Raw genomic sequence first — 22,114 nt, 5'->3', positions numbered from 1 at the left:
CAGGTTTGAGCTGGAGACCCAGACGGGAGTCTCTGACTGGCCTGGTAACCTTGGGCAGGTTACAGACGATTCTGAACCTGAGGTTTCTTTGTCTTGACCACACCTTCCCCATCCCCCTCACAGGACTGTGGTGAGGGTCAAATAAAATACAGTCATGAGTGTGTCTTTCAAAGCATAAATGTACAGTGTTTTTAATGTTCCCAACCTCCCCAGGTGGCCTTGTCACTCCCTGCTTTGATGCCCTGCCTGAGCTTCAGGCACGCTGCCGTCTCCGTTACTTGCTTGTGTTCCTGTACCCTGGAGGGCCCTGCACCTTATTCTCTTTGAATTTCCCAGCATTTGGCGCAGGGCTATTTGGCAGGGGTCAGGGCTCAGTCTTGTTTGAATGAACAGATGAAGAGTGTCTTTCGAAAGGAAGTTTGTGGTCATAGGCTTTTTTTTTGGTTTTTTCCTGAGCAGTCTTCCTCCTATATTCTTTGCTTCTTGAAGTTACCTTGTTACAAAGTAGACCTGTGATACTCCCTTGTGTTCCCTTCTGCAGGAGGCTAACTCCCAGGGCCTGCCTTCTCCAAGATCTGTGCTTTGTAAATATTCATCTGATGAGTCTTGTTTTTCAGAAATAAGACAGATCATGGAAACATTCTAGATTTTGAAGTAGAGATAGAAAATATTTGATATTTATTTTTTGTTTGTTCATTTAACAAATGTGTGTCAAGTACCTTTCGGTTACCAAACTCTGTTCCTGGGGCTGGAAATACAACAGGGAACAAAACAGATGTGATTCCTGCCCGTATGTGGCTTCCATTCTAGTGGAGTGCCGGTCGGTGGAGAAGTAAATGAATAAATGAGACAGTCTCCACTAATCTTAAGTGCTGTGGGCAGGGATCATGTGAAGGGAACTCCCAGACCAGTGAGGAGTCCTCACGTGGGTAAATAAACTAGTAGTTACAGATGTTACACCCATCTTTCACTGTGTGCTGGGTGACCTTGAGGGCGTCTGCTTGTCTTGTCCTGAGGACTTTAAGCTCCATCCACTCCTAACCCACAAGGAAGACAGTGAATGGTTGAGGAGGAAGGCGGCTGCCGCCTGGACTCTGGCCTCATGAGGGTGTCTCTGTCTGCATGAAGCCCCTCAGCCTTGACGAGGACCCTCTCTGCTCAGGTCGCTGACACTCGAGTGTTTCTGAGGGACCGGGGAGGCCAGGGAAGGTAGACTGTTGGTGGCCCATAACCTTTCTGTGCTGTCTCGCCATGCCTGTGTACCCATGTCTTCAGCATGGGGATGCTTTGCTCGCTGCGGCCCATTCACAGGCGAGCAGTCGGCCGCCCACCCGCCAGACTCCGTGAAGGAGGAGGGGGGTGATGAAGGACATGCTTGGGGACACGGGGGCTCCTTAGATTTCTCTGTGGAGGTCGTGTGGGGTCCCAGCTCTGAAGGATGAGAAGGAATGAGCTGGATGAAGATGAGGGTGGGGAACACGTGTGGGAAGCTTGGGAGATGGAAAGAAGCCACGGCAGCCAGAGTGCAGGGCGTAGAGAGAGTGGTGTGGGACAGACTTGGCCTTGAGTGGAGGAAAGCCCGCAGGGCCACCAGGCCATGGTAAAGGGTTTGGATTTTATTGTAAGCACCACTGGAGGCCGTTGGAAGGTTTTGAGTAAAAGAATGGTCTGATATGGTTTATTCCATTTTCCTGTTGACGGCAGTGTGGAGAGGGGACCAGGGAGGGGAAGTGGGGATGCGGGGACCCTGGGCAGGGATGGGTGGCGGGCAGGGATGGGGGTACAGTGCCCGGTGGGTGTGTGGAGGAACCCACACCCCGGAGACAGGCTGGGAAGGAGCCGGGAAGAGCCGGGATGGGGACTAGGTTTCGGCTTGAGCAGCGCGGTGGGTGGTTCCTGCGGGAAGAGCAGAAAGTGAGGGTGAGAACGAGAAGCCTTTAGACCCTCACTTGGAGCAGGGGCTGCGAGAGCTGGGGCTGCAGAGCGGGATCGGGCGTCCTCAGCAAAGGGTTGACATTTCTCTCCTGATAACCCCAAGGATCTGAAGAAGGGTCAGGCCACTTTTTCCCATCGGCATGAGATCTGATGGGTTACAAGCTGTGGTCACTGTCCTGTGATTGTATATTACAGGCTGTTTCTTTTGTTTAGTTCGTTCAAGAAAATATTGAGCTAAATGCTATATTCCCTGCAGGGTGCCTGATGATGCTGAGACACACAGGAGGTTTGTGAGGGTGGGGACTGTCTCTGTCAGAGGAGACAGACCCTTCCATCAGAACTAAGTCAGGAGCTGCACCAGGAGTGGAGTACAGTGTGACACCATCTATGACAGGGAGGAATAGGGCCGTGGGCCCCAAAGCTGAGGCTCTGACCTGGCCTGGGGGGCTGGGGAGGTTTCAGCGGTCCCGGGAGCAGTTGGTGTTGGCATGAACATGAACAAAGCCCTGTCTTGGAACTGACATCCTGCAGAAGGCACTTGAGGATTCCTTGGCAGGGTTGTGTAGCTCATGAGAATGGTAATATTCACGTGGGTTAAGGATCCTGATGTCATTGTTACCTGCTTGGGCGAAGGTAAACTGGTTAGTTACTAGGAACTTCCACTGCTCTGTGCTCAGTGTTATTTTGTGGCAAGAAACAGAAAGTGAAATTGGCAGTTCCTGTGACTTTACCAACACCTTATGTGCATTGTTTCAAAGAACCAGGGCAGATTTTTGCATGAAAGGTGCTGTGTAGTTATCAGAGGGAAACAACTCTTTAGAGTCACCAGCAAGAGTATTAACTTTATGGAATGTAAGCATAGCAGTGGGTGTGTTCATGCATATTCACATTAGGACCCTCCAAAGCTGATACGACTCTGTTATAGATTGAATGTCGACACACTTTTTTTTCTTGAGTAATCTTGTAGAACTTTAAGGAAGCTCTTTTTAATTTTCCTGAGGTTTCCTAAGGTGTATTCTTCCAAAGAGCTAACACCTTGGTCAGGACACTGCTGTAAACGCACAGACAACCTTGTCTGCTAAGGAACCTGTACAGAGAGGTGTGTTGACAGTGGGTGACTGACGGGAGCTGTGAGGGACACTGGCTGTGTTGTCGCTCGGCCCCTGCGGGGGCCAGGGCTGATGGGGGGAGTGCGGGGAAGCTGTTCTTGGGCTAAGTTCCCTGCACCACCTGCCGATCCACCCGCAGCCCTGGTTTAGCAACACTGGTGCAGCTGGGAGACGCACTGCTGGGACAAGGCTAGGAGCGCATGGCGGGTCCTCCGTGTCCACGCAGGGGTGGGATGGGTCACGTAGAAGCTGGAGGGACGCGATGACGAGTGGCCCAGGTGGATGTGGGCAGGTGTCGGGGCAGGGCCTGCTGTCCTCTGGGCGGTGGCACGGGAGCCAGGAGGGAGGAGATTCTGGGTCGTGCGTGCGGGGCTCCTGGCAGAGTTGTTTCTCAGACGTACGGACTCGTCCCTCTTTATGGTCTGGGTCAGCAGCCACCTCTTCCATGAACTTTGACTTCCCCACCCCTAACAGGAAGTCATCTTGCCCCTCCCTGGACCCTCACTTACCCCTGGCCTTCTAGCTGCTCCGTAGGTGCTGTGCCCCCAGGCTCTGACCCTGAGGTCTGGGACGGGGAGGGGAGGTGCCCCAGGCCACCTCAGAGCTCTCCTTAGGTGGAGAAAGAAGTGGACTGGAATACACTTTGGTTTGTTTTGTCTTATAAGGGGATAGGGCTCGTTTTTACATTCCTTCATTTCTGAAAAGATTGTGAACTCTGATAATTGTGTAAGTTTGTCGTAAATGGGAACTTTTTCTTTTCAGATAACGTGGATGCAAGCGATCTTAAGCAGTTTTTTGAGACCAACTATTCTCAGATATATTTCATCTTCTATGAAAATTTTATAACACTGGAAAATAGTTTGAAATTAAAAGGTAAGAATTTCTACAAAATGTTTTTGATATACAAAGTTTTTTGTTTTTTTAAATAAACATTCAGGAAGTTCTGAGAGGTTGTGTGTGTCATGCGCCATAAGTTATGTGCTTTTAAGCTTCCTTTCCTGCCAAACGCTTAGTGGAGCTGCAAGTTCGCAGTGGTTGGTGTCTTTCCCTTGAACTTTCTCTCGTACAGGCATTAACTGAACAACGAACAGCCAAAGGGGAAATAGGAGAAGAAACCCACAGAAGGCATGAGTTCCAGAGGCATAATTTACTCAAAAAGAAAGAAAGAAAAGTAATGTATGCACACCATTAAAAAAATTCAGATTCCACTAAAGGGTTTGGAATGAAAACTGATGCGTCTGTTTGCCCAGACACCCAGTCTGGCTGTGCAGAGGCAACCACTATCAAAGTGTCCTGTATATGTTATTAATATACTGTGTTTATATATGTTTATGGTTATGCCCATACATATTGCGTTGGCCAAAAAGTGCCTTTGGTTTTAAAGTAAAAGTAAAAGACACGTTTTTCATTTTCACCAAGAACTTTATTGAACAAGGTATTCACCCTTTTGTTCCACTACCTTCTGCCATTTTTCAGGCAACTTCATAATTCCATCTTCCCAAAACTTTTTATATTTTTTAGCAAAGAACTTTTCAGGTGCCTTTTACAGTCTTCCAGGGAATTGAAATTTTTTCCATTAAGAGAATTTTGTAAAGACCGAATAAATGGAAATCCGAAAGTGCAATGTCTGGTGAATATAGCAGATGAATCAGAACTTCCCAGCCAAGCTGTAACAGTTTTTGCCTGGTCATCAAAGAAACATGCGGTCTTGTGTTATCCTGATGGAAGATCATATCGACTCATCTTGGATGCTTTTCGTCGAGTGCTGCTTTCATTTGGTCTAATTGGGAGCAGTACTTGTTGGAATTAATTGTTTGGTTTTCCAGAAGGAGCTCGTAATAGAGGACTCCCTTCCGATCCCACCATATACACAATATCGCCTTCTTTGGATGAAGACTGGCCTTTGGTGTGGTTGGTGGCGGTTCATTTCGCTAGTCCCACGATCTCTTCCATTCCACATTATTGTACAGTGTCCACGTTTCATCTCCCATCACAATTTGCTGCTTTGCTTACATTTAAGTAGAGAATCGCATGCGGAAATATGGTCAAGAAGGTTTTTTTCACATAACTTATGTGGAACCCAAACATCAAAGCGATTGACATAACCAAGCTGGTACAGATGATTTTCAACACTTGATTTGGATATTTTGAGTATGTTGGCTATCTCCCAGGTGGTAATAACATTGACTGTTCTCAATTAATGTCTCGATTTGATCTCTGTCAACTTCAGCTGGTCTACCCAACCGTGACGCATCGTCCAGTGAGAAATCTCCAGCACGAAACTTCGCAAACCACTTTTCACACATTTGATCAGTCACAGCACCTTCTCCATACACTGCACAAATCTTTTTTTGCGTTTCAGTTGGGTTTTTACCTTTCTTGAAATAATAAAGCATAATATGCCAAAAATGTTGCTTTTTTCTTCCATCTTCAATAATAAAATGGCTACACAGTAATTCACCAATTTTGATGTCTTTTTTTTAAATGCATGCTGATGTGACAGCTGTCACAATACAATCTAACAAAATTGTTTCGAATGAAGTTTAAGACAATTAAGTGCTATTAGACCATCTTACAGAAAAAACCGAATGAAACTTTTGGCCACCCCAATACTTACATGAAATATTCTTTGAAAACCAAGCCAATAAAGTCACGCTGCACATTCTGCTCTGTATTTATGTGGCAGGATAGAGTATCCCGGGGAGCCAGACAGGTTTGGATCCCTGCCCTACCCTTCTAGCTGTTTCTCCTTGGACAGGTTACTTCATCTGTGACTCAGTTTCCTTCTGTCAGCATTAAGTGGGTTGACACGTGTCCTGGGATTCCAGGACAAAGCATGGCACGTGGTCCGTGGTCAGTAACTGTTAGCTGTCATTATCATCATCATCTTTCACTTTTATGTAATGTGTTTTGGAAATCCTTGCATGTTAGCACCTTTATATCCACCACAGTTTTAAACAGTTACAGTACTGCGTTGGACAGAAGTGCCGTCATTCTGGATGACTGACTTCTGAGTGACTGAGTCAGGACCACAGAGTTTTAAGGTTGGAAGGGGCTCAGGAGATTGGGTTTTTCACACTCATCATTCTAGAGTTGAGAAAACCATGTCCAGAGAGGTTATATCACTGGCCTGAGGTCACACAGATTATTTATTTAATTGTATAGCCGGAATTGCAACCAGGCTTCTTGATGCCATGTTCAGAGCGCCTTCCCTGTACCAGTGGCTCTCAGAGCGCCTTGTGGTTTTTAGACTAGCAACACAGGTATCACCTGGGCACTCGTTAAGCCTCCTGAATCAGAAACTCTGCGGGTGGAAAGTCAGCAATTTGTTTTAACAAGCCCTCCGCTGATACTCATGTGCTCTCAAGCTTGAGAAGCACTGTTCTATTTCATATTTCTCCCATTAAATAAACAACACAGATGATAGGTTGACAGACATTGAAATGTCGTCTGTGTTGCTCACCGACAGGCAAGAGCATCTTCTACCTGGGGCCTAGACCATCCATGCTTTAGCATCCTGAAGGGTGCCTTTCGCCCTTGTGGACCCTGGCCTTGTGGACCCTGGCCCTGGCAGCTCTGTCTCCCTCTCCTGTTTAATCCTTCATTTATTCACCCATCCAGGATTTGAAGCTGACAATGAGCAAGGCACTGGGCTAGATTCCTGAGAGGAATCCGGAGACGTATCCGATGCTGAACATGCGTCATAGGTGGTGGTAGTTGTGGATGGGTCAGGGAATAAGCCATAGGTGTGGTTCACCATGGAACAGGTCAGAAAGTAGATGTGTTGTCAGATATAGACACCGTCTGTGGCTGCTGATTTCCCGTAGAGTGCACGAGGGAGGTTTGGGGACGAGGTGGCCTTGGGGATGGAGGGTAGAGAATGAGCGACGGCAGGGAGGCCATCTTCGGGGCATGTCTGGGGAAAGCATTTCTTTTTTTCTCTCGATGTCAGATGTATGAAAGAGGTTTATGCTTGCCTTGTGGGGAGCCTGCAATTCCAGGTTAAGGCATTTGAACTTCGTTCTTTGGGTGGTCAGGGCTCTCGAGAACGTCGGCTACTAAGACAGTGTCTTATAATGTGGTGAGTGCACTGGAGGGAGGAAGACCAGTTAGGAGGCTGATTTGTCATCCGTGTGAGGTCTGGGGACGCCTGCTCCAGGGACGTGGCAGTTAAGGGCAGAGAAAGTGTCGGGTCCGTGGGTGCACTGACCGATCGTGAGACGTGGACGTGGGGAAAGGGATCCCAGAGGGGGAAGCCAGAGACGCTTTCAGGACGTTGAGTCTGGTTCCTGCGCTGCCCTTGCAGCAGAGGGAGCCCTGCAGGGGAGTCAGGTGTGAGGGGCGAGAGGGCGAGCCCAGCTTTGGGCAGTCTGCGTCTGCGGTGCCCGGGGCACACCTGGGCCTAGGTGGGCTGTTAAATTATAGGGGCTGGAGCTTGGGAGAAGGGCGGTGCAGTCATCCTGTTGCCAAGGGAGAGAGTGTATGCAGAGCGAGAGAGTGGCAGTCAGGGATTTGGGGGAATTCCTTCTTTTATTGGGCAGACAGAGGAAAATAAAGGAGTAGCCGGGAGGGTGCCAGGAAAGTGTTTTGTCACAGAAGCCTGAGAACAGAGGAGTTCAAGGGATGAAAGATCAGCAGGGCCCGCCAATGCAGAGAGTTGAGGAGCAGCCCGGCGGGGAAGGGTGTCGTCATTGAAAGGAGCGTCCTGAGCGGCCAGCGGATCGGAAGGCAGACAGACGGGGATGGCGCAAGCGGGCAGCGAGACAGTGAGCTGCACGTGAGGTGGTCTCTGGGAAGGTGTGAGGATGAAGCCAGAGGAGCTGCGTGGTCCTGGGAAGGTTTTAGGGGATGCGTTTCCCTGGTCGCAGGCTGAGGAACGGGAGGCAGTAGATGGTGCCCGGTGTGGGGGTGGGCTGAGACAGGGTCGCATGGAAAGAAGAGGCCATGGAGAGGAGCGTGTGGACCCCTGGCTGTTCCTGTGAGACCTGAGGCAGAGGCCAAGCACGGAGGGGGGGTCTGGGAGAGGCCCCGCAGCTGAGGCTCAGGCCCTGCAAGGGGTGCCGCTCCAGCCTCTATCAGGTCAAGTCACATGAGGGCATGTGCCCAGGATGCCAACATGTGTTCTTTTTAAATGGATTTCTCAGTTTTTTCCCCTGTGATTTATAAATTGGTATAAATCTTGAACTTAAATTTTCTTTTTCTTGCCAAATGTGGTAGATATTTCAAATATGAAATTATGTGATTTTTATCTTGCTTCCTAGCTCTGTTCCACTTCACTATTTTTCACAGGTGTGTGGAGGAGAAAAATGTGATATTACGTACAATCAATAACAAAGAAAAAAATTAAAATCCGTATCTAAAAAACCCCCTACAACCTAAAATCCTGTTTTTAAAAGGCCACGCCCCTCCTCCCCTTTGCTCCGTCTATCCTTTAGGAACATGTGGCGGTTCAAGACCATCAGTCAGTTTTTGCTGCGTAACAAATTGCACAACAGACCATCCCAACACTGAGCACCATAAAACAACTACCAGTCACTTAGCTTGTGATTTTCTGGGTCTGTTGGACAGTTCCTCTGGTTTGGGCTAGCTCACGCCTCTGACCAGCTGGTGGCGGGTGGCCTCATTCACACGTGTCCTGGTTAGCAAGCCACTGCCCAGGGTGCCTTAGTGCTCCTCCATGTGGCCCCTCTTCCCCAGCTGGCAGGCTCTCTTGGGCTCCTTCACAGGGTGGCCTTAGGGCTCCACGCTCACAGGTGCAGAAGGCTTTTCAAGCTGGCTTCACATTTGCTGTCATCAGGGAGCAGAGCAGGTCACGGGGCCTCTCGGATTCAAGGGCTGGAAAAGTGGACCCCTCTTGTTGGGGGGGAAGACGCTCCACTGTTGATTAAAACTTAGAAAGCCTGGAAGCTGTGTGCCACCAGCTAGCGAGGAGCAGCTCTGCTGAACGTGGCCCTGGGCAGTCTGGCTCCGTCACCCACCTGCATCCCTAACACGGGCTGCACAGCACCTCCTGGGATCTTTGACTGAATGTCTGCATGTTGAGGCTTGAATGTTTTAAGATACCTTTTAGCATAATTTTTAATATCCTAAAATTTGCACATTGTCATGATAACTGATTTTCTTTTATATATTCCAGGGAATAATAAGTCACAAAGGGAGGAGCTGGACTCCATCCTCTTTCTTTTTGAAGTAAGTTTTTATTAATTCATTTAGCTTTTAACATTCTTGTCAAAAATATGGTATTTTAGATCTCTAATTTTACTTGAAGATAAGTAAAAATGATGGACATGTATACCCTTCCTTCCTCTTTTACAAACAGTGCTGCTAAGAATGTTCTTCTGATTTGTTTTCCTGGCGGGAGAATTTTTCCTGTATGGGTACCTAGATGGGAAATTGTACGCACATTTTAAATACTGATATTGCCAAATTGCTCTTCGAAAAGGTCATATAAACTTATTTATTTTTTACAATATTTATTTGGCTGCACCCGGTCTTAGTTGCTGCACGCAGGATCTTTGTTGCCGCGTGTGGGATCTTAGTTGCGGCATGTGTGTGAGATCTAGTTCCCTGACCAGGGATCGAACCCGGGCCCCCTGCATTGGGAGTGTGGAGTCTTACCCATTGGACCACCAGGGAAGTCCCCATATGCAAGTTCTGAAGCGTGAGGGTAAAGCTTGCATGCTTGCCCCCCCTTGCCCTCCCCCCAGTTTAAGATCCAGAAGCGGCAGTTGCCTCTCCCTGACCCCATCCCTTCTCTGCTCCAAAGGCAGCCATGCCCTGCCCTTTGTGCTATTCTCTTTCTTTTCAAAGGTGATTTTCCACAAGCATTTGTACCCCTAAACAATGCACCATGGGGTTTTGTTTGGTTTTGAGTGTCATAAACATGGTCTCATCTGGTGCACAGTCCACGTTATTTCTAACCTTTATCTGTGTGTTTGAATCTAGTGCTGGTTCGTTCATTCCATTCCCACTGCCGGGTCAGGTGGATGTATGTGATTTAATTCCAACATTTTGTCTGTAGATGGTTTTGGTTTTCTTGGTAGGTAGGCAGATCGTCTGGGAATAAAGGTGACTTTGGTCTCCTCGTCTTCCTCCACTGGCGCGGCCCTGCAGCGTGCTGGTAGATGGGAATGATAAAGGTGGTCTTCCTGTTTCTGATTTAAAGAGAGTTTCGTTAATGTTTCATCATTAAGAATAATGTTTTCTGTAAATTTGTGGTAGACACTCTTTATCATAATAAGGAAGTTTGTTTCTATTCCTAGGTTGGTAAGATTTATAAAAAATCATAGATGGGTTTTGAAGTTTTCAGAAGTTTTTTTCTGCATTGATTAAGATGATTCTTCATGAATATTAATGTGGTGAATTCCAGTTCTGAGTTTTGGGAAGGCTAGTATTATGTTTGCATTTTTGGATCTATGTTCACAACTGAGGTTGGTCTGGATTTCCTTTCCTCATACTCTTTTGAATGATCCTGTTACAAAGGTTACAGGACCTGTTGTCAAGTGTCTGTTCTTTTTCTATTATATAAAATAGTTTGTATAAGATTGGACTCATCTGCTCCTGGAAATTTTTTTAGTCTTTCCTGTAAAAACCATCTGAAACTGGTGCTTTTTTGGTTTTGTTTTTTTTAGTGGGAGGACTTTTAACTACTTCCATTTCTTTAATAGTTTTTGGATTACTCTATGATGATTCAGGTTTTATATTTCTTCTTGATTCTGGTTTGGTAAATTATATATTTTTCTAAGAATTCAAGGAATTTGGTCTTATCACCAGTTTTAAAACTTATTGGCACAGTCCTTCTTTTAAGAGTCATACATAATCCCTTCAATTTTATCTGCTTTCGATTAATCTTCACTGTCTCCAAACTGTTGCTATTTCTTATTATTAGAAGTAGTAGTAGTAATAAAAGCATTTATGTTACACTTTACAGGTCTGATTTTACTATCTTTCAGTTGCCATTGCAGCAGTTTTAAGCTCTGTTCTCAGTCTAATTGCTGTTCCTTTAAACGCCTTTTCTCTCTGGCTTATCTTAACATCCTTGTCTTATTTACTCTTTGGTTCTGCAGTCTCACCACGAAATGTCTAGTTGAAAATTTCTTGCTTGGTATCTGTGTGCTTCCTGTATTTCTGGATTCAAATCTTTCATAATGTCTGTCAAATTCTCTGCTACTTTCTTCTCAAATATTGACTCTTTCCTCTTCTTTCTGGCCATACTTTCTAGGATTCGCATACAAACTTCTTGGTCTGTCCTCCACATCCCTCAGGCTCACCTCCGTCCTCCCCACCCTGTCTCCTGGCCTTGCGCTCTGCCAGGCGGCCTCAGCTTTCTCTCCCCAGGGCACTTTCTCCATTTGGGTCTAATCTGCTGCTTCACTGTGCTATTGAGCTTTTAATTTCTATGTTTTAACTTCTTTTGGTTTGATATTCATATGTGGCTGGTTGCTTTTGATGGTCTCTTGATCCTTGTTCATTTTTAGACATCTTTTATTTTCTGAAACATTTAACATGGAAGAGTTCATGCTCTGTATCTGATCATTCTTCTATCTGAAGTCTGTCTTTGGTTGTCGAAAGCTGTTGGTTATTTCTGCCATCTCTCACAATGGCTTCTTTTCTTGAATGTTTTGTGATATGATTTTGAGATCAGATTTCATCGGATGCAGATTTAATCTGCTTGAATCCTGTTTTCCCAGAGGGTTTGTCTTTGCTTTTGCTGGGGGTCTGGTTTGAATCCCATTTTTTTCTGGAGAATCCCATTTTTTTCTGGAGGGTTTGTCTTTGCTTTTGCAGGGGGTCTGGGAGTGCTCTTGTTTGGGATCACTTTGGCTCCACTTGAGGGTCCTGGTTCATTACTGGCATCCCAGGTTCAGTTCCTCACACCCACCTTGGGATGGGCACGGGCGTCTGGAGCGTGCAGATGTCCATAGATCCTCCTGTGTCCTTGGTGTTCCCTCCCCTCCTGCTTCCTCTCTCACTGCTTTTTAAGTCCCTTGCTGGTTTCCCTGTGTCCTCCGAAGCCCAATAACAGTTACCTTTGCTGTCACTGTCCTGCAACAGGAAAGCCCATCAGAGCCTGTAGTCCTGTACCCACACAGAGGGGGTTTCAACACCACCTCCTCGTGTCCAGAAAGTCTAGATTAAGGAGGGTGTTACTCCCCATACATTACCATCTACAGGGGATGTGTTGCCTATATAAGAGAACAAATATATATTACTCAAAGCTTCATAAAACCTTCATTTGGCACAGTAAATATGAATGAAAAATGAACTTGCATTGCTTTTGTTTTTGTTTATGTTCTCTCTCTGTCTCTAGCTTCAGAAGGTAGGTTGTAATTTGTATGGTTCGTTCTGAGAATTTAGTAACTTCATCACTACCTTCTACAAGTTAGTGCCACGTAAAGAGATGGTTTATGAGGATTTGAAGGTAACTACTTATCAAGGTGTAAATAATTGGGAAAGGCTTCCTTTAGAAGAAGTGGTATTATTAAGACATGTTAAATCACAGAAGGGATACCATGTAAAGACTGTCTATAAATAAGAAATGGATTGAAAGAAAGCGCGGAGGTAAGGGAGTTAAGAAGGCAGGAAAGAGGAGTCTTAGGAGAGCTGCTGCCTGCTTTGTGAGTCAGGGCTGTTTGGAAGGGAACCTTTGAGAAAGGAAACGGTCATTTTTTCAATGTAGAGCTACCGAAGACATCACACTGCTCGGATGAAGCAAGTGACGACAGGCAAGGCTGCCAGCCCAGTCCGAGTCTCCTTCAGGCAGCGGGTGGACCTTCCCATCTTTATGTTGGGTGGCAGCACTGTACCCCTCAGAAGCTGACCTCCAGCTACCATTGCCTGTGGCTTCAAATCTCTGTACCACTTGGAGTTTCTCTTGTTGCCGGTTCATGGAGATGTGTGTCATGTCGAATTGAGGTTATGACTCTTTAATTTTACTCTTCTTTTAAAAAGATATTTCATCTGTCATTGCCATGTGTTTCAGATGGGCCTACGGGATGATGGTGTGGGACCCCATCAAATGAATCAACGTTGCTGACTTGACCAGAATGTAAATGTTTTACCTAGGTCATCCTGTTTAATCCTTTCCCTCGGAAATAGGTTCAGTCTTTCCAGTTTTTATCAGTGGAAGGTTGGGGGCTTGGTTGTGTCAGGTGACTTGCCCAAGATTGCACATCTGTCCAATGGTAGATAGAGATTTAACCTCTGTTCTCACTCGAGAACCCATTCCTTAACTCAGCGCCAGGCTGCTCACCACTTAGAAGTCTCGATATTCAAGCTGTATTCCATGGGCCACCTATACCAACACATGCCTATTCTTGTACAGGTCATTCATTCATCAGACACGTTTATTGGGTACCTACTGCGTGTCAGGCACACTTCTAGGTGCTGGAGGTATGGCAATGGGCAGTGGGATGGACGGAACGCCCTGCCCTCATGGAGCACATCTTACGTTTCATGGTAACCTGAAGAGTCCACCGGTGAGAATGGATATGTCAGTGCTCCGGTAACCACCTTATGAGTCAGAAAATTGTGAAAGGCCCTTTTCGGAAGTGACACTTAGATGGTGGCCCTTGAGGTGGCTGCCTACATAGGGGAAAAGGAGGGTTGGTGTAAAAATGTAAGGCACCTGGTGAGTGGGTTTCAGGATCAAATAATTCACTTGACTCTGAGCACCTTCTGCATTCAGCAGTTGAGAGGTGTTAATGGTTCCTGGGATTTGTTTTAATCAGGTGTGGTAAGACACACAGACCTGAAAATGATTGGCGTGGAGGAGGACGTTATCACAGCGCGCCCAGTGCCTTACAAGCAGGAGGCGTGGTGCGTCAGGGGGGCCATACAGAGAAGCTCCAAGGTGAAAAGAGCAGGCCGAGAGAGGAACCGAGGCGGTTTCTGCGGGAAGGAATGGGCCAGGCAAGGTGGCGAGCAGGCTGAGCAGGTTCAGGATTGGCTAGTGTGAATAGTTTCTGCGGGCTCTGGGCTGTGGGGCTGGTCCCCAGCCGTTCAGTACCTGGTCGCCAGGCGAGTCGGGCAGGGCATAGTGTCCCGGAGTGTGAGGTCCCATTAAAGGAGGTGGCTGTGGTGTGGAGTTGGGCTTGGCTGGTTTGCATGTCGAAGGTGTGCGGACAGGTGCTCCCAGGATTGCATGTCGAAGGTGTGCGGGCAGGTGCTTCCAGGATCTCACTAACCTGGGAGGGCAGCCCTGCCAGCGCAGCAGGGCCCCAGGTGCCAGAGCATCACAGGAAACAAGAAGATGCGGTTCTTAGATGTTGTTTCAGGCCGTCTGCCGTGCTGTATGTCATCCCCCCTTTGGTAGAGAAGTGGGGTAGTTTGGATAGAGTTTGATAGCAAGGCATTTCCCCAGCCTCCCAGTCCCCAATTAAAATGTGCGTCAGCAGAAGAGGTTTCATATTAAAACTTACACATATCCTGGCCTCAGAGTGCTACTTATTCATCTGTTTTTCAAATATCACAGAGTTAGAAATCACAGATACACAGGACATTTGATTTCTAGATCCCTTATTTTTGAATTTATCTAACTTACCCCACCAGATTCAATAAACCCTGTTTTTTTCCTTCCTAGAGGCTGAACGGGCTCTTGTTGTCCTGTGAAGTGTGGCGGGAGCTGGTCTCACACTCGGAGTCCCTGGGGCTCCCTGTTCGGCTGCTGGGGTCACTCTGTGAGAGCCCTGTCGCCCACACCTGGCTTGCTGCCCCCTGGCCTCTCTGCACGTAGTTTCACTCCTGCCTCTTGGTTTCTGCAGCTCTCTTTTCAGGGCCTGCCCTCTGCTCTCCTGCTCTTCCGGCCCAGTCTTTCCGGCTGTGTTCAGACCCCTCGTTTCTCCTGGCAGCTCCGGCTAGAGGTGCCCGTTCTCTTCTGTCCGCTTGTATAATGCGCTCCCACTGGTTACCATTGCATTACAGCCGGGTGTTCCCGGTTTTCCCTTCAGGTGTCTTACGGAGACTAGGAAGTTCCTGGGGCCCCTTGTAATCCTTTGTGTGCCCCACACCGATTGGCACTTGTTAATATTTATTGTTGGATTAAAGCCTCTTAAATTCTCGACTTATCTCCCATGGGGTTTATGTGGTACTTTTATATTAAAAATACTTTCTTTTCTCACCTGTTACTCCCTGGACAAAGGGGATGGGAGAAAGGTAGCAGAAGGGCCGGCGAGGTTTGGATCTGGCTTTGGCACAGTGAGCCACGTGGCCCTGACTGAGGCAATGAACCTTCCTTTGCCTTGGGGTCCGCGTCCCTGTGGCAGGGGTGGGACCAGATGAGGTCTGGGGGCTCTTCAGCTCTGCCAGCAGCCTAGGGTCCCACAAAGGTAGCTTTGATGGAAGTCTCCAAACGAGACGTCTTCAAAGTAAGAAGTTCACAGAGGAGTCTTTTTCAGCATGAAATTTAGTTTCATGCTTTTATTTAGTTTTAATATCAAATCACTTTGATCAGCCTTTGAGTATCTACACACCTCAGTTGCTTTCTTCTCTTGAGCATCTCTGTTCACTAGAACTTTCTGGGATAATGGGAATATTCTGCATGCAGTTAGGTGACCACTGGCTACATGGGCTACTTTGTGCTGGGAATGTGGCTGGTGTGACTGGGCAACATAAATTTTAATTGTAAGTAGTTTGATTTGATTTAAATTTTAAACTTAAATAGCCACACGTGTGCTAGTGGCGGCCGATTAGAGAGGCCGTGGCGTCTTCCCGCGGAGCCTGGAGACCTCGTCTGGAAGACTTGTTTCCTCTTTGTCAGACACCTGGTTAAGTCCTCAGCATGTGGCCTGTCCCTGTCCTCATGGGGAGGGGACTTCACTGCAGGTTTAGGGTTTTACCGGAACATGCCTTGGGCCGAGGGGCACGCGCACCTGCCTCCTTGGGTGGGACAGCAGGGCCCCAGAGTGGCGTTCTGCAGACACAGGGTTGAAAAGCCACACCAGATTTCATCCTGCTCTTTTCATGCTTATTTTAAGATGAAAATAATAGTATGAACCAGGGCCAGTCAAATGGGTTTGTACTTCACCTCGCCCCTTCCCTCCAGCCACCCATCGAGATAAAGAAAACACTGTGGGTGTCCACCCAGGGCAGTGCCCGCTGGTCCTCCTCGCCCTTCCTGTGGTGGGAGGTTCTGGCTGGGGAGGACTGGACATCAGAGCCAGCGGTGAGCTGCCCAGAGAGCGCAGGTGACATGGGGCTTCTTCAGGGGCCAGCAGAGGAGGAGGGGTGACACTGGGGTCCTTAGGTTTTGTTTTTCCGTTACTAGCAAAGATGACAGTTTGTCTGACAAGCCTCCTACCTAGCGTCTGTGGGAGTGATGCTGGCTTAGAGGGGACTCGTGGGTGGCAGCCTTGCTGGGCACGCTGACGTTGGGGAATTGTTACTGACCGGCTGGGAATCCAGGGCTCTAGTGGAATCTCTGTCTGACTTTAATGGAATTCAACCCAGGCTCTCTGGTTCTTCAGTGTTCCAAGGGAGCTTATATAGAAGTGGATTTAGCCTCAGATTCTTTTCCTCAAAATAGGTGAAAGGACTTTTAATAGCTTTCCAGATGATGATAATTCAGCTGGACTGGTGAGGTGCCTGGGGGTGTGCGAGAGGAGATGACATGATGTGCTGGTCTTCGCTCTGTGCAGTTGCTTTCCCTGTGCCAGCCAGCGATTTGAGGATTAACTGTATTTACCACACACACGCATTTATTTATCTTTTCACACTTAATTACCTCATTCTGCTTCAGATATTAACAGTGAAGAAGAATTGCCTGAAGAGAAGCTAGAATTATGGATATAATAGGATTATAAGCAATTCTGAGATGTTTGTCCTCCCAACCTCTCTCCGCCTCCCCCACCATCCTTCTTCTTTTGGTGGAACTGTTTATCTTTTCTAACTCTTTGAAAATGAAAACAAATTAGGAGCTCTTGTGGAGGTTCAGGGGAAACGCTTGGACTGAATCACGGCCAGGTCTATGCATTCAGGGCAGATGACCTGCAGGATATTAAGTCACGGCCCTTTTCTCTTCTGAGCAAATAACACAGAGCAAGGCAGCAGAATTGTATTTTTACAATTAACTAGTTTCCACAGCCCTGCTCGCCCCTGCTTTATTTGTCATTAGTTATTCCAGACTGTCCAGCGTGCAGAAAACCGCCGAGGGGAAGGACTTCGCGGGCCTCTCACACTGTTAGTGCTTTTTATGTCTTTTTCCCGTAAGGACCACTTTACTGCTGGTGAGTGGAGGAGGGACAAGAACAAATAAAATGAACACGAAAAACAGATTCTTCTTAAATTCTTGGAATTTAAGTACTTATTGAGAATTTCAAAGAGTTGGATGCTTCAGTGGACTTTTTTGCTTGTTTGTTTAAAGGAATGATTCCAACTTTGAATGCGGCTCCTGGGTCATTGCCGTAATTCTAAGTGACTGATTGCAGCTGAGAAAAGTCAGGCTCAGCTCACAGTTCCCGGAGAACTGGGCCGACAGATACTCCTCTCCATCCCCAAAGCCGCCCTGAGTTCCGGCTGGCGAGCATGACCAGGATACTTGGTCATCTTTATGACATCGGCGTTTATTTTAGTGTGTTGCGTATATTTAAAGTGATCATAGAGACATAGAATTGTTCTGGCTTTCTTCATAGCGTTAGTCATGCTTGCTGTTTTTATCAACATTGGGCCCTTGGTTGGGGGCAACTCCAGGTGGTGGCATTCGTGTCATGGCAGAGTGTGACCTGCTCCCCGACACCCCCTGAGACTTCCTCGGCCAGGGTTGCAGTGGAGGCTGGGTGGCCCGTCGTGCCCTTTCTCCCTGGTCTCAGGTATTGTTTGTGGTGGTGAGTTAGCTCAGTAATCGCTTCTCAGTGCCGGGTCCTGTACGGGACTCTGGGGACATAACAGAACACAGGGCCCGGGTCTTCTGTTTCTGTAGCACATGGTTATTCTGGTGTCTGCTTTTGATCATGAAATGTTTATGATCTCTGCAGACTGGAAGATGGAAGCAAAGCATAAACATCGAGTCCTTTCTAGAATTCTGTGAATGCATTGTTTGTAGTTACAATTTGATTATCTCATTACAGAGTGTTAATAATTTGGGATGAGTGTCTGAGTTGAAAGGAGCCATTTTCAATGGACATTTTAACTCTAAATTTAATACCAGGACTACAGTTTTCCTTATGCCTTGTGACTTCCAGGTGAGAAACTTGGGATTGACCCAACAGGATATACTGAATTACTCAGTTTACCTCGGAGGAAGGGAAACTGGAGATGTCTGGAGCTGTTTGCGGCTGTGTGAAATTACATTCCCCCTTTTCTCTGCCGCAGCCCGGGTGCCCTGGCCACGCTCTCCTGGGTAGCTGACACCTTCAGGAGTGGGTCGCCCAAAGGCAGCACCAGCAGATGCTTCCAGGAACCCTGCAAGGGCAGAGGGTAGAAACTGCATCAGGGCTACACATATGGAAACCTCACAGTGAAACTCGAGCACGTTGTATTTACTGTTAGAACAGCAGGAGATATGTAAAGAGCTTTTTCTCTCCCTTTAAATTGATTGGAATTCATATGGGAACACAGTTTGGACAAGTTGGTTTCTTCGTCTGTCAGTTTAGGACATAGTTGTACACAGACTCCTGTGTTGTCAGTTTTCTGTGGCTCGTTTTGCTTGGCTATGGCGTGGTGGCTGTCACAGAGTGACACCCGGTGTGTGATGTGCTCCCGACACAGGATAGGCTGTAAACCTGCTGGGCACCAGCTGCTCCCGCAGACCCTGGCATTCGCCGGGTGAGCTTGGCAGAGGGGTTAGTCGTGAGCCAACTGCAGGTCTGCGACGCTTTCTAACTGTGGGGAAGCGGGCGTTTAAATCCTCGAAGGTTCTGGGAGGGTGGGGGCCACGTGCTGGCATCTCACTGGGGGGTTGTTATTTCTCTACTTTCCACTTACCTGGAAACGCTCTGAAAGTGAATTTTTTTTTCCATTTTGTGAAAAATGGCACAGAAAAGACAGACAACTGGTTGTGTTGGTATCAAAATTGAAAAGATCTGAAAAATACAGTTTTTAGCCAGAAAATAGAAGCTGGAATTGAAGAAGAGCTCAGCAGATTTGATTGTGACTGAGGTTTCCTGTGTCAGATCCTTGTGTGAAAAGAAGACTCCTCTTGGGTGTGTTCCAGTGAGTGGGTTATTCAGGGCAAGACCACATATTATGGGTAGAATTACGTGCTACTAGGTCATTTTCTGTATTTTATTGTTAATCTTTCTGTGTTTGAAAGCCGGTTCTGATTGACTTGGTCTTTGGTAGAGGAATTTAACTTATTTATATTTATTATTTTTATGTGATAATTAACATTACAATTTTTTTCTACTTTTGTTTTTTTGGGGGAGAGGTTATTGACTTTCAGTGCTTTGCAATTTGGGAGATATACTTTCAATTTTCTATCATTCCAATAATTGTCTTTAAATTAACAAAATGCTATTTGAACCTTTTTCTTTTTGTTTTCCATATCAAGAATAAAGCAGTGTTTGGTGGTACTTTTACTTTAACACCACATATCTTTTGTACTTCTTACTTTTCACCTATTTTAAGCATTTTATATCCAGATTATTTTAATGTTTTTTAGAATTTATTTCTCTAATGTTAATGATTTTGAGGATTTACTCTATTTTTCATACCCACATTAATTCCAATTATATAAATATAGCTCATTGTTCATAGTGTTTATGCACCTGCATCCTTGTTTTTGGATTGTTTAACTAATCTCTTTATTTACTGGAACATGAATCACTTAATATGTTGAGGAAGTGAGGTGTGTGGCTGATAAACTCCCAGCTCTAGAATATCTTTTTTTTTTAAACTTCAACACACATACAGCTGGCTCTACACTTTTCGAATCATCTTTTTTTCTCAATACTTTGAATTTTATTTGCTTTTCAAAAGAGCTGTAGTTTACTCTAGTTTTCTGTATCACATGCTGGATTCACATATAGGCATCTGGTTTGCTGTGGGACTCCTGTCCTCCATGTGTGTCTGTGTTCTGGTGCCCCTTCTTCTCGGCCTGGCCTGCAGTGAGCAGCTGACCACGCTGTCTTCTGAAGCTTAATGTTGCAGAGAGAGAGACTGAGGTCAGCCCGAGTTTTGTTCCTTTGTGGATAATGCATTTGTTCTTTTTAGATTTGTGTAGGATTTTTAATTATATGTTCAATCTGCAGCTTGGAACGTGCTACGTCTACGCATTTATCTATGTTCAGCTTATTTAGTTCTAGGGAGGCCTTGGGATGCGCGTCGTCTCAGCGCGAGGTTACGGTGGGAAACCGTGACAGACTCTAGATCCGTGTTTTCATCTGCACGTGATATTTTCTGATTTCAAATGTCACTTACTTGTGCATCTGCTGCTTTTATTTACCTAGATCTTAAAAAAGATTCAGTGTCCTCTTGGGTTTCTTAAGAATGTGAATCCGAATTTCTAAAAAAGTATCGTCCTCTTGCAGCAAATCTATTTCAGGAGGAACCCGTTCCTCTTGAGGGTGGTCTCCTCCTTTGCTGCGTATTCTAGATATGTTCTGCTTTCACGGGAGGGGCCCCCATCCACCACACCTCTTTGCAGTTTCCTTTATGCTTTAAGCGTAATTCCTCTGAGTGTTTTGCTTGTAGATGGGATCCTTGACCCTTTCTGGGTTTTCATTATTTAATGAGGTTTTCTAACATTTTTATATTGGTCGATTTCTAGAATACAGGAGGGTGAAATTAGATGCCCCCCTCTCTTTTTTTTTTTTTTTACATTCCGTATTTCCTTTAGATGTCTTTGCCTTGTGTTTTAAGTCTTTTGAAATACTTTTTTTTTCTCATTAGCCGAGAAAAGTCTTGCCTTTTGAATGATGATCTAATCAAGTATTAAGATTTACTGTAAGGTTGTAAGCACAGTTCTATTCTCATTTATCTTTATCAAATGCCTGCTCTCCAGGTTCTGTGTTTCTACGATGTCAGAGTATGAGCACCTTCCTTAAACGTGGGCATTTTCTTGTGTCTGCTTGTACACATGCACAAAATTAGAATCCCCTTTGTCCTCCTTTCTTTTTTTTTTTTCATTTTTCATTCATTCATCTATTTGTGCATGCAGTGCTCATTAAGAAACATTATTGCCAGCCACTGTTCTGGGTGTTAGGGGTACCAGATGGCTCATAGGGGGGTCTCTTCTCTCAAGGAATCCAGCAGCTGCTGGTGGAGCGGGCCCAGTGACTATCTCACTGGGGAGGGATGTGTTGGAGGGGAAGTTGCAGTGGGCCCTTCTCAAGAAGTGAAATTTGAGTTCAGTACTAAAGACTGAAGAGGATGTAAGAAGATGGAGCTGTGCTTTCCTGGCTCAGTAACAGCATGGCGAGTGATTAGCTAGAATGGGACATGGGATAAGAAAAAAAGCATTACTTTTTTACCTAAAAATATAGTCACCTTATTTTTAAGATTATGCAGTTCGTTATTTTAGCTCTATTTCTCTTACATTTTGAAGTCCCAAATGTTGACACTCAAAATTCAATGAAAAGGTTTTGTCCGCATTAGATAGTTGGGTCATTTTTAGTGAGAGAGTAGTGGCCAGGCCCAGGACAGCTGAAGGACACGTTGCTGTGTCCAGAGGTCACCCCGGGAGTGTCCAGGCTGGCGGACTCCTGCTCACAGGGGTCCTTCTGAGACCACCTCACGTGTGGCCCAGGCATTCACAGGATGTTTCCTGTAAACCCACCTGCCCTGTCTCATCATAAGTTTTCCAAACATTTATTACTCAAAAGGCCAAGCGAATAAGACTTCCGTTCTTCCAAACTGAACTTTCTGTTTTCTCCCTGGTCAGTGTTTTCTGTACCTCGCACCCTTGTGCCACGTGGCTGGTTTCAGGGAGAGTTGCTCCCACGTTCTGTACTTGCGGGCATAACAGGTTTAGTTGGTCATCGTTTACGGACGTTACCTTGCGTCAGTGAGTATGTCATATTTTCCTTCTTCTTCACTGACCTACCCTTCTAAGTGGAATCGAAATCAAATGTGAATCTACTGGGATATGTTGCAATCATCTGGGAATAATTTGAAAAAAAAAAGTCGCCCACACAAAT

General features: G+C 46.3%; 1 protein-coding gene across 2 annotated transcripts in view; it reads left to right on the top strand.

Annotated features, from left to right (window-relative positions):
• Positions 1–22,114, top strand: part of RALGAPA2 (Ral GTPase activating protein catalytic subunit alpha 2) — a 289,245-nt gene that overhangs the window by 18,901 nt on the left and 248,230 nt on the right. For both annotated transcript variants that reach the window (XM_057528489.1, XM_057528490.1), the window contains exons 2-3: positions 3,807–3,917; positions 9,181–9,233. In XM_057528489.1, the coding sequence (XP_057384472.1) occupies positions 3,807–3,917; positions 9,181–9,233 (164 nt within the window). The remainder of the gene's footprint in view (positions 1–3,806; positions 3,918–9,180; positions 9,234–22,114) is intronic.

The sequence above is a fragment of the Balaenoptera acutorostrata genome, chromosome 15 (assembly GCF_949987535.1).
Source record: "Balaenoptera acutorostrata chromosome 15, mBalAcu1.1, whole genome shotgun sequence".
NCBI lineage: Eukaryota > Metazoa > Chordata > Mammalia > Artiodactyla > Balaenopteridae > Balaenoptera > Balaenoptera acutorostrata.
This window is presented reverse-complemented; position numbering and strand designations above follow the sequence as displayed.